Genomic DNA, 18,759 nt, shown 5'->3' with positions numbered 1-18,759 from the left:
GTGTAATGATAAATCCTTGTGAAAAGTCCATTTCTTAGAACTAGATTACTTTTGTAATACTGGTTTTAGAAGTGTTTCTGAAACTTGTTTTGTCCCATATAAGAAAAATGTTTTAAAGTTGACTTGTCAACCAGTCTTATTATTTCTGCTCCAAGGAGAAAGTGCTCATGTCACATGCACCTTGAAAATTTCCCAAAGACATCGCCTCATAGGCTTTGTTCCTTTTCCTCCTCCTCACCTCTGTTATTTTTCTTGTGTGTGTGTGTGTGTGTGTGTGTGTGTGTAAGATTTGAGTTTTAAAAGCATGTTTCTTAGAGAATATAGGAATAGATTTAATTATAAGTCAAATGTGGTGTGGATCGATAATCCTGAGGAAATTCTTGTTTATATGACTCAATGGGCAAGAAATTAACTATTTCCCAGTAGTAACAGCAGCTGTCCCTGTTAGATGTTAGACTTAAAGGGTATAAAAACGGGATGTTCATCTGACATTTCTTGAAATAATGAGCTTTTCTTAGGTTCTTGGTAGAGGTAGTAGAATGGTTGGCAACTTTAGTTTATATCCAGTGTTTTAGTTGATTCTGTCTATTTAGAATAAACGTGGACCTTTTGTTTTCTCTTTAATGGTTGTTTTCCCCTCACATTCTCTGGAGTGGAGAGTCCAGGTGAGGTGCTTACCATACAAGGGTCAACCCAGACAAACACAGAAGCCAGCACATGTCTGTAGTCCCAGTGCTGCTGTGAGATGGGAGCAGCAGTGACAACTGTCAGGGAAGACAGGCACCATTTTCTACACACACATTTCATAAGCTTAAAACACATTTCTTAAATGACAACACTGTTTGACTGACCTCATTCTAGTTTGTTCTGTTTCCGTGTAATAACTGCAGCTCTGTAATACAGGATTATAGTATATTTAACCAGACAGGTGGATATTTAGATTGCTGTCTTATAAGTTAACACTTTCGCATCCTTGCAACTATACTGATACAATCAAGAATCTACTTAGTTTAGACATGGGACAGACCTATAATCCCAACACTGGGGTCAGGGGGTTGAAGCAGGAAGATTGCAAGTTCAAGGCCAGCCTGAGCTATGCCTGGTCTTTAAAAAAAAAAAAATCAAGAATTAAAACAAAGAATCTACACACTGTAAATAGGGTACAGACAGATTACTCAGAAAAGCAACAAAAAAAAAAAAAAAAAAAAAAAAAACCCACATGATAATGAATGTGCTTTCCGGAAACAGTTGGGGTAGAAATATTTGCTAGTTGTATGGGGGCTTTACATTCTTTTCAGTGTGATGATATTTGCCTTTAAAGCTATTTTCTGTATGAAACAATCTTATTTAGCTGAGTAAACTACAGTCCTGAGACTGTTAATGTATAATTAGAACTAACATATTCTAAACTATAATTGGTAAGCATGGAGTGGTACTTAAATGCTTTATACTTTGATAAGCAGCACAAAGAACCATATGAAAATAGTCACTACATTTTGAAATTATATTTCTTCTTTATAAGAGGATTTAGCATAGTATATCTTTAACAAACAGATCATTCTGTTTGGTCTTACATTTTAAAGTTTGGCCTATTTGATAAAAATAGGACAGTCCCAAAATTGATGATATATTGGTAATTTCTGAACTATGCTGCTTTGTAGTTTTAACATAATTATTGTTCAGATGGTTATATTTTACTTCCATACATTTATTCGTTCATTTATTTAAATTTAGTTCTTTTACCTCTGCTTTTGGCTTTATTGTTTTAAAGAGGCCAACTCCTGGCAAATCAGGGAAAAATTAAATTTGAGCAAAGCCTGGGAACTGAGTTTACTCCTTGGAACCTGCGTAGAAGTGAGAGGAGAGGAGCAGGACCACAGGACTGTTTGTGCTGACGCTACTGCATAGTAAACACTTCCACACGCATCCCATAGCATTGTGTGCACTCATGTATGCACACACGTGGCTTTTCCTCCCTCTTTCTCTAAACACACACACATACACAGAGGAATAAATACATTAATACATACACTTAACATACTAAGAGTTAATTTAATGGAGGTACAATCGGTGTCTTACAAAGAAACTATGATGAGATTCAAATAAATCATATTGTCAAGAGATAATGGATCCTTAAAAACTTGAACAATGTAAAAAACAATGTATTAACACTCTAGCACCCTCTATGCTTAGATATGTGGAGTTCTGAGAAGAGACCGAATTTAAGCCTGTACTGAAGTCTTGACTGTCAATAAATTAATAATTTCGAGTAGCTTTAAATTTCATTGAGCATCCTTAGCTTTCTGAACACAGACATACCACCAAGGAAAATTCCCACATCTGCCATCATGTTATGGTCACAGCAAGGAACAGGTATATTAAAGACACTGCATGTGATAACGATCTTCAGGCAACGAGTGTAAGATGTGAAAAGAAATGTTATGTTCATATTTGAATCCCAAACCCAGTATCTCACTGTATATATGCAAATAATTTTGAAAATCAGGAAGGTAAAGCATATCTGGTTCCAAGCAGTTTATGGGAGTTTCTTCCCAGCAGCCCCTTGTGCCGATTATCCGTGCTAACTCTGAGGATGCGGGCTGAGAAGTAGTTTGCTCTCATTACTGTCAGTAACATGTTATAAAAACATTTTTAAAAAATAACTTGCAGCTTGTTTAACTGACATTTGCCATGGTAAATGTTTTAGAGTAATTAAGATTAACAAAAGCCTTATAAACAATAATGTAATAAAATGATAAGAGTTTAGATCGTTGATGTCAGTCAGACATGGTTTGATTTATGGGTCTAAGTCTTAGTTGTTGTAAGCAAATTACACAATTTCTTACCTATAAAATATTAAAATTATACTTATAGTGTACATAAAGTGTCCGACATTGTGCTTAACATATTGTAGCTACTTTAGAACACGGACTGCATAAACACATGTCTTTTGGTCCCTTGTTGTAGTGTGTAAATGGGTTAGCTTACAGATAGAGATTCGCTGCAGCATGTCTGAAGGAGTACTGGACTTCTCTTCCTGTTCTGGACTTACCAACAGGTGGTGCACACCCACTCAGTCTTTACTCAGCCTTTTCCCTGGGTGAATACGTGTGTCTGACCACAAACAGTTTAGGATTCAGTCAGAACAAGCTACTGCCTTCATCCTTATTTTAAGGTGATTGTTTGTGAGCTAAAGAGATGAGTGAGGGATTAGCTAAGGCCTTGAGTTAGCTCGTAGCATCTACATGATGATACACAACCACGCTAACTCCAGTCTGAAGGAACCAGTCAGATTCTCAGAGGTCTCTGGCACTAGACACGCGTATGGTACATCTATGTGCATGTAGGCACAAATACATACGCATTAACAAAAACAAAATCTTTTTTAACGTCTTTAAGAACAAGTCATTGTTAGATCACAAAAAGGGAAATTAATGGCTTTCTTAGTGTTTGTTCTGTTTTTGTTTTGTAGTATGATCTCCCTGCGTCTCTGCCTCCTGAGTGCTGAGATTTATCTGTAACCACTACCATGCCAAACCTGTAGTTTCCAGTCCAGTTGTCACATAACCTTCATCCTTATTATTACTGTTCGGCCTTAAAATCAGATATTGTTCATTTAAACACTTGTTCATTCTTAAACATAGCACATAACATATCCTTTTGCTTACCTTGTATTTGATGGGTTGTGAGATTGTCAGCCAGGAAAGAGAAACACTCAGGTCTGTGATAATGGATGCTGGTGGCCTTTACTCTTCAAGTCTTTACCATCTCACATATAGCAAAGAAGTTAAATCTTTCCTTTGGTTGTCTTTTATAGCAATTGTAGGAATCATTAGCTAACTTTGTTTTATATGTATGAATAATAAAGTGGTACATCTTAAATTTGTTTTAAATACTAGGTTAAATGATTCAGGTTGCCTTTAGAGAATGTGAACCTCCCGGAACGGTTGAGTTGGAGTAAGTTTATATGAAAAGCAAAATAGTAGAAATGAGTGAGCCAGTCTTGAAAGTGATATAACTGCACAATATTCTGCATTGTTTTCTCCCTTAAGATTAATGGACATGTCATTAGTCTACATCCACTATGTTCTCTGTGCCTTCTGCTTTCAGTAATGATTTGAATCAGCCGAAGAGTAACAGTAAATGTGCTGTGGTTTTCTTTTCTGGGTAATTAATTTAATGGATTAAAAAATGCTTATGATTAGCATCTGTTATTTACTGAACATTCATTCATTTCTGAAGGTAGTTGGTACCCTGCACTTTTTAATAATCTCTCAGAATACTATATTAATATTTATCAGTTATAAAGGATGGAAAAACTATTTTCAAGTCTTTATCTCAGTTATCATTTGATAGTATATAATAACTTAGTAGGTTTTACTGATGAGAATTTGTGTGTATCAAAAGAAAAATCTATTTCTGTGTGTGTGTGTGTGTGTGTGTGTGTGTGTGTGTGTGTGTATCTATATATATATATCTCCTACAGCCACTTCATGGCCTATTTCTGTTTCTTTTTTCTATAGATTTCGGAAGTTGATTGCAAAGATGCATTAGAAATGATCTGTAACTTAGAATCAGAGGGTGATGAGAAAAGCGCCCTTGTTTTATGTTCCGCCTTTCTGTCACGGCAGCTCCAGCAAGGAGATATGTACTGTGCTTGGTGAGTTGCTTTCCTTTGTTAAAGGAGATTTTGTTAATTTAGGAAACACAGGTCAGGTGGGGTGGCATATGCCTTTAATCCCATTACTCTGTGGAATTGTAAGCTGATCTTTATGATTTCCAGTCTAGCCTGGCCTACCCAGTGAGTTGCAGCTCAGCTAACACCACACAGTGAGACCCTGTCTGAAAAAGAAATAAAAACAATTAAAAGAATACAAAGTAGATTTTAAGAATTCATATAATCAAGATGGCCTCCAGCAGCATTAGGGATCACAGCTATGGCCTCTGGCAGGAACGTTGACCATGGTTAGCAATGCTTCTGGTGGCAGCAGAGGTCAGCCTGGCCCCACGAGGCAGCAAGGAGACGACCATGTTGGTGCCCAACGGCTCTGGACAAGTGTTGTCCATGACTGCGATGGCTTTGAAGGCTTTGCGACATCTCCCACTCCCCCCACGGGGGTGGGGAGATCGATTGACTGACTCAGGTTTTAAGGGGCTAGCCACTGTGAAGTGTGATAGGGGCAGAAAAGAATTCATACAGGTGTATTTTCAGGTATTCCATTCTGTGCAATCTGATTATTAAATAGTTCATATTTTAGTTTTAGGAACTCTTTGTGTTGAGAACAATACAATTTAAAAGGTTTATTTTCTCAGACAGTATTAGATTTGTTTTCAGCTCTTTCTACAGACCTGTGATTAGAGTTTATATTTTTTCACCTACACATTATATATTTGAATTACTTACGACTTCCTGTGGAAATAGTCTGTTTAATACCTGTAGAGACCATTCTCCTGCTGGCCTCTTGGGTGCCCTCCTTCATGGGCTTCCTGCTCTAATACCCTTGGGAGGCTGCGGCTTACTTGACTTCCATTAATGTAAGAAGCTTGATGCCAGCCCTAGGTTATTGTTATCTGAGATGAGCTGTTGTCACTCAGTGGTAAGGTAGTTTGGAAAGAAGATTTGGTTTATAACATCCTGGCATTTAAGAATCTTTGCATTCACTTGGCATGTGAATGAATAGAGGATAAGCTAGGTAAATAAATGGCTGTGCAGTCAAATAAAGTTCATAGCTACCAAGCTTTTCTGAGCAGTTGCTTCTTGTGACTACAGAGGTGATTGCTCTGCAAGCCATGGTTAGCCACAGCTTGTTTATTATGGACCAGTAGATTTTCTAGGCATACGATGATGTGAGAGTCAGTGATATCTAGGGAATCACTGTTATGTTGGTTAAAAAGACATCAAAGTGAATTTTATATGACACACAGAAGTCGCCTCTTACCAACTCTGAAGGGCAACATTTAAAAACTTCATGTTTAAGACATAGTTTCAGAGCATAGTTGAGAGTTTGGAGAGTGACTAGAGAGGACACATGGGAGGAGGAGAGTTGAGTCACAGAGCTGAGGTGACTAATTCAGGCAGCATGTATGAGGCCTTCCTTAGTGGATGGCATGAGGCAAGACAGGTGAAGATAAATGTCGGCATCTGTTTTGAGTCCAGTCAGAAGTTGGCGCTATTTGGAGGTGATGGTGAGTTCTGTTGGAAAGATGCTGAAGGAGGAAGAGGGCCGGCACCCTTTTCACGCACATTCACACTGCCGAAAAATAAGACATTCATAGAAATGCATGCTTTAAGGACTCACTGAATGAAGATTGTTCTGGAACCAGCCAAACTGTGTGTGGTCTGCTGTTAATTAAAATGCTGTTAAAGGAACCATGAGTCTATTAAGATTCAGATTTTTAGAAAAATCAAAGTAGATGATGAGTTTAAAGAAATAGATCAGCGAACATCACAGAAGTTTCTAAGTAGGCACTCTCCATAGACGTTAGAGTCCTGTACGTGAGCAGTGGAGAGGACAGGATCTGAGGAGCTGGGATCTGAAAAAGTAGCAAAAGCTGCTCTTAAGAACAGTGGTTGAAAATGCTGACACGGGGAATTAAATGTGGGATGGAAGAGAAATTGGGTACACAATGTGAAAACATTGTTAGCTTCAGATAAATTTAGAATTTAATTTTCTCTTTATTTTAACCTTTATGTCACAAATGCGTGTTTTCCTTCTGTGGTCTGTAACATCATTGGTAGTTTTGTTCATCTAATAGTAACAACCTTCTGGATAGATTTTAATCTAGAAGATACTTGCTTTATGGAGCTGTTATTTGGGTAGATGGTATAATTGAAGGCTTGCTAGGTGAAGGTTCTGTCTCTGAGGAACACCCCAATCCTAGCTGGATAGATATGTTTAATTCTCATTTCTTGTTAGATGTTAAGCATACAGACGTAGTATTTTTAGAGTACACAGTCTAAAGTCTAAATGTGACTCAAAGTTTTTTTTTATGTAACTTGTTTAAGTGTTAGATGTTTTCTTATTAGAAGAGGCCACTCTGAGATTGAAAAACACTGATTAATGCAGTAAGAAATTGCATCTGATTTTTATTCTTTACAAACTCAGAGTGCTGATTAATCATATATTTAGACATGTTTCCATAGACTTGGAATTTACAGTCAGTTTTAATTTCAAATGTAATGGCTACATTGACTTGCTATATGATTATTCTGTGATTGTTGCATTACTCCTGTTTACCTTTCAAACTTTTTTTTTTCCAAAGGGAACTCACTCTGTTTTGGAGTAAACTGCAGCAGAGGGTAGAACCTTCAGTGCAAGTGTACCTAGAAAGGTGTCGCCAGCTTTCTTTGTTAACGAAGACTGTATATCACATTTTCTTCCTGATTAAAGTTATTAATTCAGAGGTAAGAGTAATTAAGTTACTTTTCCTTTATTTTAATTGTGTAACTCATCTTTAATAAGATCTTTACTTTTATTTTGACACTTTCTTCAGTGGCTTTTTTAATAGTAATCCTTTGAAACATTTGATCTAGAGAAACCTAAATGTTTATATGAAAACAATATCTTTCTCGTCTGCATAATATTTCCAATTTTTGTTTTACAGTGTGCTAGTGTGGGTTATACTGCTTTGGTAGTTTGCCTCTATGCAAGTTTAGAAAGTATAAATAAGTATATATGGAAATATAAAATATATATAGAAAGTTTTCTATTGCTGACAGTGGGTCAAAAAAAGACTCTAAAAACCCTTCTACTACAAAACAGCCACAAATACTTGATAAAACGAAGCAGTAGTTTTATAGCAGCTGAGACGACAAGGACATTAGAAAATACTTCCCCTCCTAGGATTCAACAGAAAAAGTAACATGATAACTGGTTCAAAAGGCTGGACTGTGGGCTAAGCTATAGATCTAGTAGAGTGCTTACTGTAGCATGCAGAGTGCTGTGTTTGAATCCCAGGACAAGGACCAGAGGTGGTGACGCACACTATAGTCCCAGATCAGACTGACCCAAGACTACATAGTTCAGTGCAAGTTTATGATGCATCAAGTCTTGTTAGGAAGGAGAGGTGAGGAAAAGGGAAGCTTGGACTGATGGGTATCCTCTTAGTGACCAGAGATAGTGGATAGAGATCAGATGAAGTGATGAACCCTCTCAAATTAGGAAGTTCTATCTGAATTCTTCCCTTTGGAACCTGTGAAGTAAAGAACCATCTCATTGAAAAAATAGACTAGAAAAATATACCACTGATGGATGATAGACAGCTTCGGATAATATTCAGCTAATTTTTGGGTCAAAACAGGTCATCTTTTTCTAGGAAATTATAACCATAACTCTTAATGCAGATTAGGGGGCTGTTTAATTCATAAAACCCTGTGCCAAGTAAATGATCATAGTTTTAAGGGGTGAGAAACCTGGACTATGACATAGTTGCTGAAGCAGGAACAGAACTGCTTTGAAGGGGCATGCGGTCGGTACAAGATTCACAGCTGACCCACTCTGGCATCCCTTTCTCAGTGAGATGAGTCAGAGGGATGGGCAAAAGGGACTGCCTCGTCTCTTCTCTTCTCGTTCTGCCTGGAGTGTTTCTCCATGGTGACAGCTCTGTTTAAGCACAGTGGCCCCTTCATGTTTGTGTAGCATGTCGTCAGAATCACAGTGTGCTCTGACTGACTGAGACAGGGTCTCGTGTGGTCCAGGCTGGCCTAGACCTACGTAACTAACAACTTAGGACTCTGCCCAGTCTGGCCTCTGCCTCCCAAGTGTTTGGTTACAGGTATGGACCACACCCCAGCAGAGTAGTTTGGTGCATGTAGTATAGTTTTTCTTATACTCCTTGAAGTTGGACTTGAAAATCATAGCCCTACCGTAAAGGTTCCATCGTCTGTTGCTAGAGGAGACATGAATAATTGTGATATGTGCTACAACCTTTACCACACTGTAATTCGGACACTCTAGTGCATGGGCCTCCCCTCTTACAGACGCCTAAGGATACTGTAGACAGTTGACAGCTTAGTTTATGGTGGCACTAGAAACCCGACTTTTAAAACTCAAGTAATTGGTATCATTACTAACAAGTTAGGGGGTCTGAGGAAGGAGTTTGTAACTGAATTAAGATTCTATTTTTTTTAATTACAAAGACAAACATAAAATTAATGATACATAATAAAGATACTTACCGACCATTTACTGTACCCCAGACACTTTACTAAACCGTGCCAGGTACTTTAGATTCTAGTTTATTTTATAGCTTACACCTAGTGTTAAGTCTAAGTGTTGTTTTGGCCTGTGTTGTAGGAGTTGTTGTCTTTTAAACATTATTGAAAAATGTATTTTTATTTTTTATCCATATGTATATATATGCGTATGGGTTCCTGCAGAGATCAGAAGTCACACTCTGGTTGTAAGCTACCTGATATGGGTACTGGGAACTGAACTTGGGTCCTCTGGAAGAACAACAAGTATTCTTAGCCTTGTACTGTCTCTCTACCCCTTGGCCTCTGCTTTATAAAAGAGATATGATAAATTAGAAAAGTGAAAAACAAAATTTTTTTTTTGTACAGGTCTTTGCTTAGTTTTTACTACTTGTGTTTCTAGGGATTTCTTTCTTATTTCTTGTATACCCATATTCACATTGAGCTGATTTTAGGCAGGGTGTCTCTTTCTGTGTTGCTATTTTAAGATTCAAGAACAGCACAATTTTAAAAACAGAATCTGTGTCTGACAGTGTAGAGTAACCTTTCCTGTATTCTGTTTATTTCACAGACTGAAGGGGCTGGACTCGCTACCTGCATAGAACTATGTGTAAAAGCTCTTCGCTTGGAGTCTACAGAAAATACTGAAGTGAAAATATCAATTTGCAAAACCATTTCATGTTTGTTGCCTGAGGATCTGGAAGTTAAACGTGCTTGTCAGTTGAGTGAATTTCTTATTGAGCCTACAGTAGATGCTTATTATGCAGTGGAAATGTTATACAACCAGCCAGACCAGAAGTATGATGAAGAGAATCTTCCCATACCAAATTCTCTGCGTTGTGAGCTCTTACTTGTTTTGAAAACTCAGTGGCCCTTTGATCCAGAATTTTGGGATTGGAAAACCTTGAAACGCCAGTGTCTTGCACTCATGGGAGAAGAGGCGTCCATTGTGTCCTCTATTGATGAACTGAATGACAGTGAAGTCTATGAGAAAGTAGACTACCAGGGTGAAAGGGGAGACACTTCTGTGAACGGCCTTTCTGCTGGGCCTGGCCCTGATTCCAGCCTGCTGATAGATACTGGTGATGAAAAGCAAAAGAAGAAGGAGATAAAAGAATTAAAAGATAGGGGGTTTATATCTGCTAGATTTAGGAATTGGCAAGCCTACATGCAGTATTGTTTGCTATGTGACAAAGAATTCCTTGGACACAGAATAGTACGGCATGCTCAAAAACATTACAAAGATGGGATTTACAGCTGTCCCATATGTGCAAAGAATTTTAATTCTAAAGAATCATTTGTCCCTCATGTTACACTGCATGTTAAACAGTCTAGTAAAGAAAGACTAGCAGCTATGAAACCATTGAGAAGATTGGGAAGGCCTCCTAAAATCACAGCCACCCATGAAAATCAAAAGACTAACACTAACACTGTGGCTAAACAGGAACAACGACCCATAAAAAAGAATAGTCTTTATTCAGCAGATTTCATAGTGTTTAATGACAATGATGGTTCAGATGACGAGAATGATGACAAGGACAAGTCCTACGAGCCCGACGTGATCCCTGTCCAGAAACCAGTACCTGTTAATGAATTTAATTGCCCGGTGACCTTTTGTAAAAAGGGCTTTAAGTACTTCAAAAATTTAATTGCTCATGTGAAAGGCCATAAGGATAATGAAGATGCCAAACGCTTTCTTGAAATGCAAAGCAAAAAAGTCATCTGCCAGTACTGTAGACGGCACTTTGTAAGTGTCACTCACCTCAGTGACCACTTACAAATGCACTGTGGCAGTAAGCCGTATATATGTATACAGATGAAGTGTAAGGCTGGCTTTAACAGTTACGCTGAGCTGTTAGCCCACCGAAAGGAGCATCAAGTCTTTAGAGCAAAGTGCTTATTTCCAAAATGTGGCAGAATTTTTTCACAAGCGTATTTACTGTATGATCATGAAGCACAACATTACAATACCTATACTTGTAAGTTCACAGGCTGTGGTAAAGTTTACCGTTCTCAGAGTGAGATGGAAAAGCATCTGGATGACCACAGTGCACCTGAGAAAGTGCTGCCTCCTGAAGACCAGCTTAATCCGTCTGGAAATGAGGTGACCCAGGACTCAGAAGGGACAATGGGGGAAGGACGGCCAGAGCATAGCATTGAGAAGAGCCTAGGATCAGACAGAAGTGGTGATTGGGAAAAAAACAAAGCAGAGTCAGCTGTGACTAACCAAGGCCAGATGTCTGTCTCTGAACTCAGGCAAGCTACCATACCATTGTCAAATGGCTTGGGAAACCCTGACAGTACTACTGTTCTTCAGACCAATGAAGTAGCTGTGTCTATTAAGGTGTCTGTCAACCATGGGATTGGGGATAACTTTGGAAAGCAAGAAAACCTAACCATGGAAGGCACTGGTGAGCCACTGATGACAGACACGCATAAGCCAGGTGAAGGTTCTGGCGTCCATTTATGTCATCCAGGTTTCCAAGAGAAGAAAGCTCACCAGTGCCTGAACGAAGCCCACCATGCTCAGAATTCTTTAACAAACTTAGAATCGCTGAAGATGGGTGACCTTAACCCACAAAGCTTAGAAAGACAGGTGAACACTTTGATGACCTTTTCTATACAAAATGAGGCAGGACTTGAAGACAATTCACAAATTTGCAAGTTTGAATGTGGAGGTGATGTTAAAACCTCATCAAGCCTTTATGATTTACCTCTTAAGACACTAGAAAATATCACATGTGTTGCATCGCAGCCCGGCCTGAGCAGTCCGGTGGGAGCTCCATCAGTCCCTCCAAAAGCTCCAGGTCAGAAGTTCAGCTGCCAGGTTGAGGGATGCACTCGGACATATAACTCCTCGCAGAGTATTGGGAAACACATGAAGACAGCACACCCTGACCAATATGCTGCTTTCAAACTGCAGCGCAAAACTAAAACAGGTCAGAAATCCAACAACTTAAATACACCAAACCATGGCAAGTGTGTTTATTTTTTGCCGTCACAAGTGAGCAGCTCTAATCATGCTTTTTTTACACCACAGACCAAAGCCAGTGGGAGCCCTGCCTGTTCAGCCCAGTTGCAGCATGTCTCGCCCTCCATTTTCCCAGCTCATTTAGCAAGTGTATCAACTCCGTTGTTACCCTCAGTGGACAGTGTCCTAAGTCCAAACATGCCTTCTCAGGATAAACATGTACAGGATGGTATATTATGTTCACAAATGGAAAATTTGTCTAATACTACCTTACCAGCACAAATGGAAGATCTAACCAAAACAGTTTTGCCTTTGAATATTGACAGCGGCTCAGATCCTTTTCTTCCTTTACCCACAGAAAATAGCTCTCTCTTCTCTTCACCAGCAGACAGTGAGAATAATTCTGTTTTTTCCCAACTGGAAAATAGTACAAATCAGTATCCTTCACAGACGGAAGGAAACTTAAATTCCTCTTTTCTGAAAGGAGGCAGTAGTGAAAATGGAGTTTTTCCTTCCCAAGTAAGCACTGCAGATGACTTCAGTAGCACCAGTCCCCAACAGTCTGCACCTAAGAAAGTGAAGAAAGACCGTGGCCGAGGCCCAAATGGGAAGGAAAGAAAACCCAAGCACAACAAAAGGGCTAAATGGCCCGCGATTATCAGAGATGGGAAATTCATCTGTAGCCGGTGTTACAGGGCTTTTACCAACCCCAGGTCCCTTGGTGGACACCTGTCTAAAAGGTCTTACTGCAAACCACTGGATGGAGCAGAAATTGCACAGGAACTTCTACAGACCAACAGACAGCCTTCCCTTTTGGCCAGCATGATTCTCTCCACAAGTGCAGTAAATATGCAGCAGCAGCCAGAGCCGTCTAACTTTAATCCAGAAACATGTTTTAAAGATCCATCATTTCTGCAACTTCTTTCTGTGGAAAATCGTCCAACCTTTTTACCAAGTACATTTCCTAGATGTGATGTGAGTAACTTTAATGCCAGTGTTAGTCAGGAAGGCAGTGAAATTATTAAGCAGGCTTTAGAAACTGCTGGCATCCCCAGCACATTTGAAAGTGCCGAAATGCTTTCTCAGGTTGTTCCAGTAGGCAGTGTCTCCGACGCAGCACAAGTAAATGCAGCTGGGATGCCAGGTCCAACTGTGACACCCTTGTTACAGACTGTTTGCCACCCAAACACCTCAGCATCAAACCAGAATCAAACACCAAATTCCAAAACTTCCACCCTCAAAGAATGTAGCAGTTTGCCTATCTTTACAACAAATGAATTATTGCTAAAGAGTATTGAAAATGGCTTGTGCTCCAATTCATTCAGTCCCACGGAGCCACCACAAAACCCTACCAATAACAGCGCACACACTTCTGTTATAAGCAGTCCTCAAAATACAAGATCCAATAATTTGAATAAAAAAGGAAATAGTGCATCTAAGAAGAGAAAAAAAGTTGCTCCTGCAGTAATTGTATCTAATGCTTCCCAAAATGTGGTACCAACTGATTTGACAATGGGACTTACAGCAAAGCATCTTCCAGCTCCTGATACTAACACACGTGACGTGGTTCCAGATTGTGAGCCTCAGGCTTTGGTGGAAAATCTCACACAAAAATTAAATAACATTGACAATCATTTGTTTATAACTGATGTAAAAGAGAACTGTAAAGGCAGTCTTGAGCCCCATACAATGTTAAGTCCTTTAACATTAAAAACTGAAAATGGTGATTCCCGAATGATGCCTTTGAATTCATGCACACCAGTGAGTTCTGATTTGCAGATTTCTGAAGATAATGTTATACAGAACTTTGAGAAGACTCTTGAAATTATTAAAACTGCTATGAATTCTCAAACACTTGAGGCAAAAAGTGGATCTCAGGGTACTGGTGAGACAACACAGAATGCTCAGATAAATTACAGCATGCCGCTTCCTTCAGTAAACTCTATCCCAGATAACAAGTTGCCTGATTCTTCTCAGTGTTCCTCTTTCCTAACTGTGATGCCTACAAAAAGTAACATTCCTCAGTCTGAAGCATTACCTAAGGAGGATCAGATACAGGATATTTTAGAGGGTTTGCAAAACTTAAAACTAGAAACCGACAACTCTGCTCCACCTTCCCAGGGTGTGCCAATAAACAAATCAGTAGCACTGTCCTCTACTCCTACTAAGTCAACTCCAAATACTGTAGTCCAGCCAGTTTCTGAAGTGATACATATTCAGCTTAATGACAGAGTTAATAAGCCCTTTGTGTGTCAAAACCAAGGCTGTAATTACAGTGCCATGACAAAGGATGCCCTGTTTAAACACTACGGTAAAATTCATCAATATACTCCAGAGATGATTCTTGAAATTAAGAAAAATCAGTTAAAATTTGCGCCATTTAAATGTGTTGTGCCTACATGTACCAAAACATTTACAAGAAATTCTAATCTCCGGGCACACTGTCAGTTGGTGCATCATTTTACAATAGAAGAAATGGTAAAGCTAAAAATAAAAAGGCCCTATGGAAGAAAATCTCAGAGTGAAAATGTGTCATCTCCACAAGTTAATCAAGTGAAGAAACAGCCACCCATGGCAGAGGAAGCAAAAACTGAGTCACAGCCAGTCTTCAAGGCACCAGCAGCAACAGGTGATAATGCAACAGGAATCCCAGAAAAACAACTTGCAGAAAAAAAAAGTCCTGAGAAATCAGAAAGTTCTTCACAGCCTGTCACAGCCTCTGCTGAACAATATAATGCAAATCTTGCAAATCTAAAAACCAAAGGAAGGAAAAATAAGAGGCATAGAAAAGAAAAAGAAGAAAAGAGAGAAAAGAATCCAGTTTCGCAGTCTTTAGAATTTCCGACAAAATACAGTTCATACAGACCTTACTGTTGTGTTCACCAGGGATGCTTTGCTGCATTTACAATACAGCAAAACTTGATTCTTCATTACCAGGCTGTACACAAGTCAAATCTTCCTACATTTTCTGCAGAGGTTGAAGAGGAAAGTGAAGTAGTTAAAGACAGTGAAGAAACTGAACCTAAACAATCAATGAAAGAATTTCGGTGTCAGGTGAGTGACTGTTCTAGGATTTTCCAAGCAATTACTGGCCTGATACAGCACTACATGAAACTTCATGAAATGACCCCTGAGGAAATCGAAAGCATGACTGCTGCTGTGGATGTTGGCAAGTTTCCATGTGATCAGCTGGAGTGTAAGTCTTCGTTTACAACATACCTGAGCTACGTTGTTCATCTTGAGGTAGACCATGGAATTGGAACAAGGACAAGTAAGACAGAAGAAGATGGCATATACAAGTGTGACTGTGAAGGTTGTGACAGGATATATGCCACTCGGTCTAATCTTCTCCGACACATTTTTAATAAGCATAATGACAAGCATAAAGCTCATCTGATTCGGCCAAGAAAATTAACTGGCCAGGAAAATATATCAAGTAAGGCAAACCAAGAAAAGTCAAAGTCTAAAAATGGGGCAACAAAACACAACAGACCCGGGAAAGATGGAGTGAAAGTGCCAAAGACCAAGCGAAAGAAGAAAAGTAATTTAGTAAGTCAGAGTGCAAAAATAGTGCAGATTGAAGAAGATAAGCCTTATTCTCTAAAACGTGGGAAGCATGTGTACTCCATAAAGGCTAGGAACGATGCATTGTCAGAGTGTACAAGCAAATTTGTGACACAGTATCCATGTATGATAAAAGGGTGTACTTCAGTTGTTACAAGTGAAAGCAATATAATTAGACATTATAAGTGTCATAAATTGTCCAAGGCATTTACATCACAACACCGCAATATTCTCATCGTCTTTAAGCGATATGGCAACCCACAAGAAAAGGAAAACTCTGAGCAAGAAGATGAAAAGAATGATAAGAAAGATCCTGATTCACTTGTGTTAGAGAAAAATGATAACTCAAAACCAGCTACCATTCCACAGGAAGAAGGTATAAAAGGTGAGAAAGATGAAATGGATGAGCTAACAGAATTATTTATTACAAAGTTAATAAATGAAGACAGCACAAATACAGACACCCAAGTCAATACTGCTTTAAAGGTAAATAACGATGTTCAGGAACAAGATTCCTGCATATCAGAAAGACAAAAGACTGGTAATTTGAAGAGAGTTCATAAAGAAAAAAACACCGTGCAGAATAAAAAGCGGAAGGTTGATAAAGCTGAGGCAGAAGTCTCATTGGGGGTCAGTAATGCACACAAAGAGGAAGAGACTGCTGTTGCAGTTCAGACTACTGAGGAGCATCCTGCATCCTTTGACTGGAGCTCCTTTAAACCTATGGGATTTGAAGCATCCTTCCTCAAGTTTCTTGAAGAGTCTGCAGTGAAGCAGAAGAGAAATACTGACAGAGACCATTCACACAGTGGAAGTAAAAGAGGATCCCATTCAAACTCCAGAAGAAATGTTGATAAGACTCTTGTGACTGGTGGAAATCATGTGTGTTCTTGTAAAGAAACTGAAATCTTTGTACAGTTTGCCAATCCCTCAAAGCTCCAGTGCAGTGAGAATGTAAAAATTGTTTTAGACAAGACTCTTAAAGGTCGCTCTGAGCTTGTCCTAAAACAGCTTCAGGAAATGAAACCTACTGTCAGTCTAAAAAAACTTGAAGTACTATCAAATGATCCAGATAGGACTGTTACAAAAGAAATCAGTATAGGTAAAGCCTCAGGCAGAGGGCAGTACTGATAACTTATGTACTATAAATACATATCATTTGTAGTTTTATTTTAAATAGAAAGCCATCAAGCATGCTGAGCTTTTTAATTTGTTGACATGGATTAACCTAGCTTTAAAAAAAAATGAGGAAAAAAAAAAAAACCATGACATTTGTCATGTAGAACTTCATTTTATCCCTATGGGACTTGAACAGAATCAATGTTTCAGTTATTGTAAATAATTGGGTTAAGCCTCAGATGTCTGTCACCCAGTTGTCCTTCCCATGAACTACACTGAACTGTCCGTGTGATTGGTATCTTTTTAGCAGATCACCACTCATGTATAGCAGTACTCTTTGTTTGTAGATATTTTTGTATATATTTATTATTGTAAATCATTTGCTGCCACCAGCAGTCTGTAAGTCTAAAGGAGTAAATGATACATTTATATTTGCAATTTTAATTTTAACAAAGTGATCAAGTTTTTAAACTTTTATTGTTTTAAATTAAGAACTTTTTGAACTAAAACTAGAACTGCCATAGTTAATTTTTTTTAACATAAAACTTTCACAAGATGATATCAAGGTGTTTGGCACAGTAGGCACATTACAGCACTCTGCTTCGTGAGTTTGCCGTCCTCCCTTCCTGGATGGGGTTCATGTGAATTGAGAGCAGATTCCTTCCTTTCAGTCAGACAGCTACAGAGTGGGCTTTTTCTTTTTCTTTTTTTCTTTTTCCATTGCTTCTAATCAGATATAGTTACTGTGAGTCCCTGAAATGTAATGGAGATGTGAATAAAGACTTTACTACATTGAAGATTTTAAACATTGGTATTTTAAGATCTCCTTTGTCAATGTGATAGAAACTAGTAGTGGCGTAGTGTAAATACTCGAGGTGGTGGTTTGTGAAGTAGCCCAGTATTGCCTTAAATAAAATCACATTTCAGTTCTTGTTTTGTATGTGATCTTACAAGATTTTCCCTCCCATTTCCTGAGATTTATGGATGGTGGATAGCTTTAAACTGTATAAACTTTTGTGGAAAGGATTTTTTAGACATTTTTATAAATTTTAAAATTGGTATCATCAAAGTGAGCCCATCTTGTGTTTATAAAATGCAAGAATCCTTAACATTTATAGTTACATAGATAAAACACTTTCTATAAGGAAGTATTATGTTTTGATTTTACTATTTATAGGCATTAGGCTGTGCAGATTTGTCTGTCTTCACATTATCTAATGATACAGTTTTCATTAGATTAGTCTTCAAGAGCAGTATTAGTCACGATTGATGATTTGATCACTCAGTAACTAGTTCTTCTAGCTTAGCTTTATTCACTGTATCTGTGCAGGGAGGAAGAGATTTCCGGAGCACTGACCCTCGTGGAAAGCACAGCTGAAGTCAGTACTGGAAACAAGGCAGCGTTTGGATACTTACTTACACGTTTGCCATAAATAGTATTTTTTGTGTGTTTTGGGGAGTTTGTTTGTTTGTTTGTTTGTTGACATGTTATAAAGCATTTACATTCACAGTGTTACCCCGACCTGTGGTGTTGTGGTCACACAGATGTGTTTCCCTTGTTCTGCGTCAGACTTGCAGAGAATGAGTCACTTAACTGAAATCGCTGGTACTCCGAATAAACAAGCATGGTGAAGGAATGAACTTCTTTTCTTTTGGAAACTTTGAAGTTTAATTATTAAAGTAATACAGTTTTATTTGGGGGGCCTAAAAGGGTTGTGTTGAGTGGTTGGCGTCACCTAAAGGTTTCTTTTAGTATGCGTAATACTTGACATGTTAAAGTTCGTGGTAAGACCACTGTTATTTATTAATGTCAAAATAAAGGTGGTTTTCATGGTTGATTTATATTTTATAAACAACTGAATAATTTTTGTTCATGGGACATTTTCACACAATTCTTGGACGCTCTCCTAAC

The 18,759-nt window shown here is 38.5% G+C and overlaps 1 protein-coding gene across 1 annotated transcript in view; it reads left to right on the top strand.

Moving 5' to 3' along the window:
- Positions 1-18,476, top strand: part of ZNF292 (zinc finger protein 292) — a gene marked incomplete at its 5' end in the record, with an annotated part of 60,945 nt that extends 42,469 nt beyond the window's left edge. Inside the window, 3 exons of the mRNA XM_080938476.1 lie at positions 4,524-4,660; positions 7,264-7,405; positions 9,765-18,476. Of these exons, the coding sequence (XP_080794602.1) occupies positions 4,524-4,660; positions 7,264-7,405; positions 9,765-16,859 (7,374 nt within the window). The 3' untranslated portion in view covers positions 16,860-18,476. The remainder of the gene's footprint in view (positions 1-4,523; positions 4,661-7,263; positions 7,406-9,764) is intronic.
- Between the last annotated feature and the right edge of the window lie 283 nt (positions 18,477-18,759).

Source organism: Micromys minutus, assembly GCF_963924665.1.
Source record: "Micromys minutus genome assembly, chromosome: 26".
NCBI classification, from domain to species: Eukaryota; Metazoa; Chordata; class Mammalia; order Rodentia; family Muridae; genus Micromys; species Micromys minutus.
The sequence above is the reverse complement of the archived record's forward strand: the minus strand, read 5'-3'. Positions and strand labels throughout refer to the sequence as shown.